General features: G+C 48.6%; 1 protein-coding gene across 2 annotated transcripts in view; it reads left to right on the top strand.

Annotated features, from left to right (window-relative positions):
- Nucleotides 1–10,066, top strand: part of DAO (D-amino acid oxidase) — a 24,144-nt gene extending 14,078 nt beyond the window's left edge. For both annotated transcript variants that reach the window (XM_017879730.1, XM_017879731.1), the window contains 6 exons: nt 1,251–1,305; nt 2,531–2,635; nt 6,165–6,247; nt 7,819–7,936; nt 8,513–8,611; nt 9,536–10,066. In XM_017879730.1, coding sequence (XP_017735219.1) covers nt 1,251–1,305; nt 2,531–2,635; nt 6,165–6,247; nt 7,819–7,936; nt 8,513–8,611; nt 9,536–9,667 — 592 coding nt within the window. In that variant the 3' untranslated portion in view covers nt 9,668–10,066. The remainder of the gene's footprint in view (nt 1–1,250; nt 1,306–2,530; nt 2,636–6,164; nt 6,248–7,818; nt 7,937–8,512; nt 8,612–9,535) is intronic.
- Nucleotides 10,067–11,689: the final 1,623 nt, after the last annotated feature.

The raw sequence follows: 11,689 nt of genomic DNA, 5'->3' as shown, positions 1-11,689 counted from the left end.
GGATCTCAGCTCACTGCAAGCTCCGCCTCCCGGGTTTACGCCATTCTCCTGCCTCAGCCTCCCGAGTAGCTGGGACTACAGGCGCCCGCCACCTCGCCCGGCTAGTTTTTTGTATTTTTTAGTAGAGACGGGGTTTCACTGTGTTAGCCAGGATGGTCTCGATCTCCTGACCTCGTGATCCACCCATCTCGGCCTCCCAAAGTGCTGGGATTACAGGCTTGAGCCACCGCGCCCAGCCGAGGACACATGACTCTTGTCCAGTCTTTTCCAAGAAAAACATGCCATGGTGTTTCTATCTTGAGAAAACGATGGAAACGAGACAGTTCTGAGAGTATGCTTCACCTTCTTTTTGGCTTATTTCCTGTTCTTTGGATTTTCTAGTGTCCGTCCTTCCTTCCTTCCTTCCTTCCTTCCTTCCTTTTCTTTCTTTCTTTCTTTCTTTCTGGCTGAAGTCTTGCTCTGTCGCCCAGGCTGGAGTGCAGTGGTGCAATCTCGGCTCACTGCAAGCTCCGCCTCCCAGGTTCACACCTTTCTCCTGACTCAGCCTCCTGAGTAGCTGGGAATACAGGCGCCCACCATCACACTTGGCTAATTTTTTTTTTTTTTTTTTATTCTTAGTAGAGATGGGGTTTCACTGTGTTAGCCAGGATGGTCTTCATCTCCTGACCTCATGATCCTCCTGCCTTGGCCTCCCAAAGTGCTGGGATTACAGTCGTGAGCCACCGTGCCCGGCCGTTTCTAGTGTATTTCTAATTGTGATAGATGTTTTTGCAATGGGATGTTTAAAGGGAGGGTGGATGTCCTCAGCCCACCTCCCTCCTCATGCCCAGCTTCTGACAAAGGGGAATTTGGCACTGGTACAATTCTCCCCTTCTCTACTCTGAATCTCATCCCCTTTACTGTTACAAAGCAATGTGGTGGTCATAGGAAGTATTGGGGGCTAAGAGGCCTGGGTTTGAGTTCCAACTCCATCACTGACTCACTCTATGGCCTTCAGCAAGGCCTTCCCCAACTCCATCTGCCCAACAAGGGGCTTGGACCATCTCTGGTTTCCCAAGGGAGATTTTTTGGACTACCAGTCCAGCCAGGTGCTCATGAGCTGATTTGACGACACAGCCATCTTCTCAAATAGCATCCTGTGCGACTAATGTCCACAGAAGGTTCTTTGGGAAAGGTTCCTGTGCCACCCTCTTGGCGGGATAGGACAGAGAAATGAATACTAGGCTTTTTGATGTGTTTGATCATCCCAGGTTAACTGAGAGGGGAGTGAAGTTCTTCCAGCGGAAGTTGGAGTCTTTTGAGGAGGTGAGCTGCAGGGCTGATGTGGTGGATGGGGGAGGGAGAAGAGGGGAGGCCTCTGCTTCTTGCTGCTGAGTCGGAGGCCCCTTCTCAGGCTTCTAGGGTCCCCACAGGCCTGCCCCAGACCCTTGCCCCAGGAGGACTCCGGTATTCTGAAGGAGGAGGTCTCTGCCTTCATGTTGGTGGTGGGAACAAAGGAACACTGGGATCATGGTGGCCATTAGGAGCTGATTTATATCTGAGACTCGATGAGTTTTGGGGTTAGAGAGCTGGCCGCCTTTTCTTAGGGTCAGCTGCACTCCAAGGTCAGACACTTGCTTGCTTCTTAACTCTACTGACATCTGGGTTGGTCTTTCTGCAAAGTCCAGGCCCTCAGCTGACTCACCTCTAAAGCAACACCACCACCAATAATAATGATGGGAAAAGCCACCATCTCCAGGCACCAGCAGCAAGAGCTTTACTGTATGGCTTCATTTGATCCCAGCATCTAGAACCCTGCTTGGCATATGGAAGGCACTCCATACATGTAGCTACTAGTGTTATGTCATCAGGACTAACCTGCTCTGGGTCGGGCCCTGATGGACACTGGAGATACATGGTCCACCCAATGCAGCCCTCATTCTCAATCATTCACTCAGGAACAATAGTAGCATCTTGCAATGTGTCTGTGCCATGACTGTCTTGGGATGAGAGTCCCTGGGGCTGGGTTGGGGAGCTTAGGGGCTCATCATGCATGCTTGAGATGTGACCATATCTGTAGACAGAGCTAGGGGTTCCAACGTGTCTTCTGCAAATGTCTTGGCAGACTAGAAGGCAAGAGAATAAAGTTAAAAGGAGTCAAAAGGAGAAAGATAACTATCTCTGCTTCCTTTCTGACTTCTTTTGGCAGGTTCCAGGAAGATTTCCCCCATCCAAAAAACTGCTTTACAACCACTTTTATATCCAGAGCTGTACAGGAGCCTCATAGCAGCCTGTAAACAGGCACAGGCAGCCTCATTTTACAGAGGCAGCTGAGAGTTAAGGAGGTAAAGAGCCATTTTCAAGGTCACACATCAGATAAATCGCAGGGTGAAAATTTGGAGCCGGGCCTCTCTGATTTGTCATTGAGACCTCTCCCCACTGTTCATCAGGGAGTAGACAGATTGAGGGTAGAAGAAAGGGGAAGAGAGAACAGGGAATATCAGGGTCTTCCTCACCTTTCATCCCCCACTACTCTGTTGGTTGTTACCAGGTGGCAAGAGAAGGCGCAGATGTGATTGTCAACTGCACTGGGGTATGGGCTGGGGCGCTACAACCAGACCCCCTGCTGCAGCCAGGCCGGGGGCAGATAATTAAGGTGAGTGTGAGGGTGAGACTCCTGCCTTTTGTTGATAGGAAGATCATTCCATATGCTTATTTCATCTCTCAAGATCGTGGACAAATCAGGAACATCTGTTAGAGGAGCCCCCCAGACTGCAGAGAATTGACATGTTAAAACCCAAACTTGTCCCACCCCCATTTGCTCTCTTTCAGGATTTCCTCTTGATCGTGAAGTACATGTGTATGTTCTTGTACCTATGTGGGAGCAGCATAGGCCTGTATTGCAATAAAAATAGCAAACATTTATGGAGTGTTTACCAAGCACTGGATACAAGCCTAAGCACTTTATTGTGTTAATTATTATTATTATTATCGAGACAGGGTCTCACTCTGTTGCCCAGGTTAGAGCACAGTATCTTGATCATGGCTCACTGCAGCCTTGACCTCCCAGGCTCCCAACTCAGCCTACTGAGTAGCTAGGACTACAGGAACATGCCACCACGATACCCAGCTCTTTTTTTACATTTTTTGTAGAGACAGGGTTTTACCATATTGCTCAGGCTGGTCTCAAACTCCTGGGCTCAAGTGATCCCCCCGCCTTGGCCTGTCAAAGTGCTGGGATTATAGGCGTGAGCCGCCATGCTCAGCCTATTTTGTTAATTAATTTAGTGATGGCCACAGCCCTTTGAGCTGGGTACTACCATATCGGCATTGTCATCTTACAGATGAAGAAACTGAGGCAAAGAGGAGTTAAGTAACAGGCACAAGTTCACATGGTAGTAAGAAGTGGAATTGGGATTGGAAGCCAGGCAACCTGGCTTAAGAGCCTGTGCGTGCAAGCATTGTTCCATGCCTCCTCTTGCTGTGTGTGTGCATGTGCGTGAGGGTATGTGTGTGTGCATATATGTGAATGTGCGTGTATGTGAGGTGTGTGCGCATGTGAATGAGGGTGTGTGTGTGTGCATGTATGTAAGTATGCATGTATGTGAGATGTGTGTGCATATGTGTGTGGGTGTGTGAGGGTGTGTGTGCATGTGAGGGTGTGTGTGTGTGTGTGCATGTGTGTGAGGTGTGTGTGTGCATGTGTGAGGAGGGTGTGTGCATGTATGTGAGGCTATGTGTGTGTGCATGCATGTGAGGGTATGTGTGTGCATGTGCGTGAGGGTGTGTGCATGTATGTGAGGGTGTATGTGTGCATGTATGTGAGGGGGTGTGTGCATGTATGCAAGAGGTGTGTGTGCATGTGTGTGAGAGTGTGTGCATGTGCGTGAGGGGTGTGTGTGCATGTGTGCAAGGGGTGTGTGTGCATGTGTGTGAGTGTGCATGTATGTGAGGGGTGTGTGTCCACGTGTGCGAGGGGTGTGTGTGTGCATGTGTGTGAGGGTATATGCATGTATGTGAGGGATTGTGTGTCCATGTGTGTGAGGGGTGTATGTATGCATGTGTGTGAGGGTGTGTGCATGTGTATGAGATATGTATGTGTGTGTGTGTGAGGGGTGTGTGTGCGTGTGTGAAGGGTGTGTGTGCATGTGTGTGAGGGTGTGTGCATGCGTGTGGGGTGTGTGTGCCATGTGTGCGAGGGGTGTGTGTGTGAATGTGTGTGAGGGGTGGTGTGTGCATGCATGCTGAGTGTGTGTGTGCATTGTGTGGCAAAGGGTGTGTGTGGCATGGGCATGTGTGTGAGGGTGTGGCCATGTATGTGAGGGTGTGTGTGGCATGTGTGGGGGGGTGTGTGTGCGCGTGTGTGAGGGGTGTGTGAATGTAAGTAAGGGTGTGTGTGTATGGCATGTGAGGGTGTGTGTGTGCATGTGTGTGAGGGGGTGTGTGTTCATGTAATGAAGGTGTAAGTAACATGTGTGTGATGGTGTGTGCATATATGTGAGGGTGTGTGCATGGTGTGTGAGGGTAATGTGTGTGCATGTGTGTGATGCGCGTGTGTGTGGGCATGTGAGGAATGTGTGCATGTATGTGAGGGGTGTCTGTCTGCATGTGTGTGAGGGGTGGTGTGGCACGTGGTGAGGGGTGCGTGCATGTGTGGCAAGGGGTGTGTGCGATGTGTGTGAGTGATGTACATGTATGTGAGGGTGTGTGTGCATGTGTATGAGGGTGTGTGCATGTGGCAAGGGGTGTGTGAATGGTGTTTTGAGGGTGTCGTGCATGTAGCAAGGGTATATATGTGCATGCATGTGAGGGTAATGTGTCTGTGGCATATGTGTGAGGGTGTGTGTTCATGGTGTATGAGGGTGTATGTACACGTGTTGGGATGATGTGTGCATGTATGTGAGGGTGTGTGCATGTGTGTGAGGGTATGTGTGCATGTGTGTGATGTGTGTGTGTGAGAGGGTGTGTGTGTGCATGTGCACCTGTGTTCATAGGGGTGCACGTGTGTATGCTTATGTGTGTAGGAGTGCATGTGTGTGTTCCTAATGTGGCCTGTTGGGTGTGACAACCAAAATGAGTGACTGAGGCATACGTCTGAAATCATCAAGGTTTATGGAACCAGCTTGAGGGCACGCCCAGGAAAAATGCGAGTCACAGATGCACCTGTGGCTCTTTTTTCCAAAGAAGTTCTCGGGAGATTTAGTCTTTATACGTTTTCTTTTTTTAAAAAGCAGGAGAAGGGTGCAGCAGTGAGAGAATGATTATATACTTGTGAGACTTTAGTTAGTACCCAGTAAATCTACATTTTACATAAGATAAGATGAAGGTTTGGGCCAGGTGCAGTGGCTCACGCCTGTGATCCCAGCACTTTGGGAGGCTGTGGCAGGTGGATCACGAGGTCAGGAGTTCGAGACCAGCCTGGCCAATATGGTGAAACCCCATCTCTACTAAAAATACAAAAAATTAGCCGGGTGTGGTGGCAGGTGCTTGTAATGCCAGCTACTCGGGAGGCTGAGGCAGGAGAATCACTTGAACCTGGGAGGCGGAGGTTGCAGTGAGCCGAGACTGCACTCCAGCCTGGGCAACAGAGCAAGACTCCGTTTCAAAAAAAAAAAAAAAAAAAATTGAGGGTTTGAAGAAAAAAGGAATGGAGGAAGTTCTGTACCTGGGAAGATAAGCTGGTCATTGACATCATCAGTGTGGAGTCTGTTGAAAGGGCTGGTTTCTGCTTACCACTTAGGGAAGAAAGCCTGACTTTGGCCAGGTCACTGAAGGAGGGGATATAATGAGGCATGTTAGACCTCCCATCCCACCGCGGCTGTGAACTCAGCTCCAAGGTTTCTCTGGGGCTCCTAGGGCCAAGAGGGGGTCTGTTCATTCAGTTGGGGGCTTAGAATTTTATTTTTATTTCTCATGTGTATGCATTTACATGTGTGTACTGGTGCTTTTCTTCGGACATGTGGGTGAGGAGACACAATGCTTCAGGGAGCAGGGGTGGCTGCCAATCAGGGCGGCTCTTCCTGTAAGAGGCAAACAGCCAGGTGCACACTTGGGCCATAGCGTCATGAGAGGTCTTATAAGGAATCAGACCTGACTCTTGTCAGGTCATCTGGCCACAGAGGGGAGCAAGGACAGCCGCACTGACTCACCTCTGCTGATGAGACTTTCCTGCCTTGAATCAACAGGTGGATGCCCCTTGGATAAAGCATTTCATTCTCACCCATGAGCCAGAGAGCGGCATCTACAATTCCCCGTACATCATCCCAGGGTAAAATCGGACTGTTCTCGGGCAGAAGAGGGGTCCCCTTCATGCCCTCTTCATGCCCCTGCTGCCTGCCCCAGGCTCCTTACTGCCCACAGTTGTTCCCTTTCAGTGTTTTTACGTATTTATTTATTATTATTTTTTGAGACAGAGTTTTGCTCTTGTTGCCCATGCTGGAGTGCAATGGCGCAATCTTGGCTCACTGCAACCCCTGCCTCCCAGGTTCAAGCAATTCTCCTGCCTCAGCCTTCCAAGTAGCTGAGATTACAGGTGCCCACCACCATGCCCAGCTAATTTTTTGTATTTTTAGTAGATATGGGGTTTCACCATGTTGGCCAGGCCTGTCTTGAACTCCTGACTCAGGTGATCCACCCACCCTTGCCTCCCAAAGTGCTGGGATTACAGGCGTGAGCCACTGTGCCCGGACCCTTTCAATGTTTTTAAAGTGAGTTTGAACTACTGAATCCCTGGGAAGGCAGACTCAGCCTTGACTGAGGTCTACCGTGAACATTCTTTTTGATGACAATAGTGGTGATGCTGAAGATAAAGGCAGTGGATGTAATGTGGTGACACTAAAAGTGGTATGTAGGTGGCTCACTCCTGTAATCCCAGCACTTTGGGAGGCCAATGTGGGAGGATTGCTTGAGCCCAGGAGTTCAAGACCAACCTGGGCAACATGGCGAAATCCCCTCTCTACAAAAATTGGCCAGGCATGATGGTGTATGCCTATGGTCCCAGCTATTCAGGAGGCTGAGATGGAAGGATTGCTTGAGCCTGGGATGTCGAGGATACAGTGAGCCATGATCACACCACTGCACTCCAGCTTGGGCCACAGAGCGAGACTCCGTCTCAAAAAAAAAACGTGGTGTGAATGGCAATAATGGGAGTGGGAATGGGAATGGTGATTGGGGTTGATGGTGGTGGTAATGTTAATGGTGGAGATGACAATGTCACCAAAACCAGTGGTGGTGTTTGTGGGATGACAATATTGTTGATAGCGGAATGGTGGTAGTAGGGATAATATTGTAGTGATGGGGAAGACAGCATTCATGGGGGTGGTGATTGGCATAAGAGTGGTAGAGTGGTGATGTTAATGAAGGTGGTCTGGTGCTGATGAGGAGTCAGTACTGATGAAGGTGTGATTGGGAGTGGGGATGGTAGTTGGTGCTGGTGGAAATGACACTATCAATGATATTAATATATAGCAGAGCTGACAATATCAAAGGCAATGTTAATAACATGGTTGCACCAACCATGTGGTCTCAATGGCAATGTTACTGGTGTCATGGAAATGACAATATCAATGGCAGTGTTAATGGTGGTGGTGAAATGATGAATGCCATTGGTGGTGATGACCTATTAATGATAGTAGTGAAGACAATGTTGTCGATGGAGATGACAACACTGATGGAAGTGGTGATGGAAGAGTTCATGGTTGGTGTTGATGGTGATGACAGTGACAATTGAGTTAGTGATGGTGGTGTTTTTAGCAGAGGTGACAAGGTTGATGGTAATGACCTTATTCATCTCAAAGCCTTCATTTTCCTTGATCCTTGACCCTCCTCATTTGTATCTAGGACCCAGACAGTTACTCTTGGAGGCATCTTCCAGCTGGGAAACTGGAATGAGCTAAACAATATCCAGGACCACACCACCATTTGGGAAGGCTGCTGCAGACTGGAGCCCACTCTGAAGGTAAGGTAGGGAGGAGTAGCAGTGCCCTAGACCAAGGTCCTGGGAGCTTGTTAATGAGGACACTTCAGGATGGGAAGATGCCACCACTGGGATAATTGGGCAAATTAATTCCAGCAAGGGATGTGGAATATAACAGAATTTGACAATGTACAGGGAAGTTCTTGCTATGGGCTAATGAATCCTGCCTGGTCATGGCTGGGAGCCCTTGGCTTTCACGTTTGTCTGCGAGTGATGGTGACAGTAGTGACGGTGATGAGGATGAATTGGTATTGATGGTGAGGAAAATGCTGAGAATGGTAATAATGATGGTGATAAGATGGTGACTATTGTTAGAATTATGGTGGTGGCTGATGGTGAGGGTGGTGGTTGATGATGGAATTGGTGGAGAGGTAGAAGCAATAATGGTAATGATGTTGGTAGCTGATAAAGATGGTGTTGGTGGTAGTGGTGATTGATAAAGGTGTCTGTGATTATATTAGTGTTGGTGGTGATGAGATTCTAAAAACTACTTACTACCTAAAAATGGCCGCAGGAAAAAAAAATCCAGAAATGAGTGATCAGCACGTTTCTTTCCAGAATGCAAGAATTGTTGATGAACGAACTGGCTTCCGGCCAGTACGCCCCCAGATTCGGCTAGAAAGAGAACAGCTTCGCGTTGGACCTTCAAACACAGAGGTATGCTCCCACGGCAAGGAAAGTAGTGCCCTCCTCCACTCCTTAGATGGCTCTGGCATTTTCATGAAACAGTCATGTCTGATCTCAGGTTCCACACAGGCTCCCTGGCAGGCAGGGGCAGTGGTGGCTAATATCTCCTCCTCTATAAATGGGGAAACTGAGGCTCAATGGTTAAGGACCTGCTCAAGGTTACATAGGGGGGCAGTGGTGGTGTTAATGGAGGTGGTGCTGATGAGATCAATGTTGATAATGGAGTGATTGGGAGTGGGGATGGTAGTTGGTGCTGATGGAAATGACACTATCAAGGATGTTAATACCTCAGCAGAGGTGACAATCTCAAAGGCAGTGTTAACATGGCTGCACCAACTGTCTCAGTGGCGATATTAATGGTGTGGCAGATATGACCGTATCAATGGCAGTGTTAATGGTGGTGGTGAAATGGTGAATGGGGTTGGTTTTCTAAAGTCTGTGGTCAAATAGCAGGAAAATGTGTACTTACTGGATGTGTACTTCGTGTCACACACAGCAGCAAGTCCATTACATGAATGACCTTATTAAATCTCCTCTGGAGCTCTTTGGGATAGGGACAGTTCTCCCCATGCTTCAGATGAGGAAACTGGGGTGAATTAAGAGGTGAAGTCACTTGCCCAAGTCAGACCACTGGTGGAGGGCAGGGCTGGGATGTGATTTGAATTTGACTCTGAGGCTGTTTTCTAGATATCCATTTTGTGGCTGCCCCATCATCTCTTGCTACTGTCCCGGGGTCCCCACCATTCCCCGTGGGTGCCAAGAGAAACTCTGGTGGCATCTGGCTTTGCCCAGGACTCTTCAGGAGGCTCCTGAGTCTTCCAGGGCAGAAGTGCTTCATCTATTCTTTCCACTGTCCCTCTCGGACCTGGCCACCTTCTCTCTTGCTTCTCCTAGGTCATCCACAACTATGGCCATGGAGGCTATGGGCTCACCATCCACTGGGGCTGTGCTCTGGAGGCAGCCAAGCTCTTTGGGAGAATCCTGGAAGAAAAGAAGTTGTCCAAAATGCCACCATCCCACCTCTGAAGACTCCAGTGACTGCTGCTTCCCCCACAAGAACTCCCTTCTCCCCTCAGCCAACAAATCAATGTGCTCCTTCATAAGCCATTGCTTATCCCTCACTTCTTCCCTCAAAGAAGCATGAGGTGAGAGAAAGCCACAAAGTCAGTGCCTGGAGAAGGGTTTAGCCCAACATGGGGCCCCTCTCATCACCGAAATCCCTCTACCTTCTCTGGGTCTGGCATTATAAAGAACAGCTGGGGGCTGTTATTCCATGAGTCTTCAGAAGAAAGGACAGCTCAGAAAATCAAAGAGGCCAACTGCCCAGAGCCACAGAAAATTGAGGATAATTGAGACTAAGTAACATGATTATAAGTTGTACTAACGTATTAAAGGTTCTGAAAAGTCCTGCAGCAAAGACAACTATCTGATGTTGTTTAACCCAGTGCTTGCTAAACCTATCTGGCTATGGAACACTTTTGCCCAGAGCACCCATGAATGCCATGAAACAAATTTGAGAAAACGCTAGAACAGATGTTGTTTTATCTGTTGTATTTGTTGTAGGAGGTTATACATACAACTTGGGCGTGGAGGAGGCAGAGAGGTGAGGCACTGAACTAGTAACACATGGTGTTTCTTCCACATCCAAAATTCCAAATGGCATCAGCTATTCACCAAGTGGCCCCATGGGCACCACGTAACCTTTGAGGAGGGGCCACTGAAGGGATCATCCCACAAGGAACCCCTTCATAGAGAACTGTTTTAGTCCGTTTTCTGTTGCTTAAAACAGAATACCTGAAACTGGGGGATTCTTTTTTTTTTGAGACAGGATCTCACTCTGTCACCCAGGCTGGAGTGCAATGGCATGATTTTGGCTCACTGCAACCTCCGCCTCCCAGGCTCAAATGATCCTCCCTCCTCAGCCACCCGAGTAGCTGGGACTACAGGCACTTGCTACCATGCCCGGCTAATTTTTGCGCGCGCGTGTGTGTGTGTGTTTTGTAGAGACGGGGTTTGGCCATATTGTCCAGGTTGACGTTGAACTCCTGGGCCCAAGTGATCCTCCTGCCTTGGCCTCCCAAAGTGGTGAGATTATAGACATGAGCCAGCACACCTGGCCGAAACTGTGGAGTTTATAGAGAAAAGGAATTTATTTCTTACAGTTATAGAGTCTGAGAAGTCCAAGATTGAGGGACCACATCTGGTGAGAACCTTCTCTCTGGCTGGTGCAGAGGTGTGGATTCTGCAGAGTCCCAAGGAGGCTCAGGGCATCACGTGGTGAGGGGGCTGATTGTGCTAACATGCTAGTTCAGCTCTTTCCCTTGTCTTAGAAAGCCACCAGTTTCCTTCCCAAGATGACCCACTAATCCATTAACCTAATAACCCATTAATTGATAAATGGATTAATCCATTTATGAGAGCAGCGCTCTTAGGATCCAATCACTTCTTAAAGGTGCCACTTCTCCAAACCACCACATTCAGGACTCAGTTTCAACGTGAGTTTTGGCAGGGACATTTAAGCAATAGCAAGAACTAAACTCACCAAGCATGCTCCTTGTTTGGGGGGCAATTTAACATCTCTCTTGTCTTTGGGCTGGCACCCTCTGAGATGACAAACAAGCTCCCAGGTGTTTTTGAAAGCCTTAAATGAGCCGAGGAGACCCCTTAGCATCTTCATCCCTAATTATCAGCCTCAGCCTCCAAGGCTGAATTTTCACCTGTCTGGGTTTCAGTGAAAGGCCAGAGCCTAGGAAGCCTCATGCATCTTGGCCCAGGAGTCCCCTGTGTGCTGTGAAGAGGTCTCAGTTGGCCCTTGCCATGCCATGCCATTTCCATGAGGGTTGTTTCATGAAGCATCTGCCATGACGCTGACCAGGCCTAGGCTAAGTAGGGTGAGAGAGCCGAGATTTAAGGTAGACATCTGTCCTAACAACAACAACAGTTATTATTATTATTATTATTATTATTGTTGTTGTTATTATTATTTTGAGACGCAGTCTCACTTTGTCACCCAGGCTGGAGTGCAGTGGCTCAATCTCAGCTCACTGT

The sequence above is a fragment of the Rhinopithecus bieti genome, unplaced genomic scaffold (genome assembly GCF_001698545.2).
Source record: "Rhinopithecus bieti isolate Rb0 unplaced genomic scaffold, ASM169854v2 scaffold_11933, whole genome shotgun sequence".
Lineage (NCBI taxonomy): Eukaryota > Metazoa > Chordata > Mammalia > Primates > Cercopithecidae > Rhinopithecus > Rhinopithecus bieti.
This window is presented reverse-complemented; position numbering and strand designations above follow the sequence as displayed.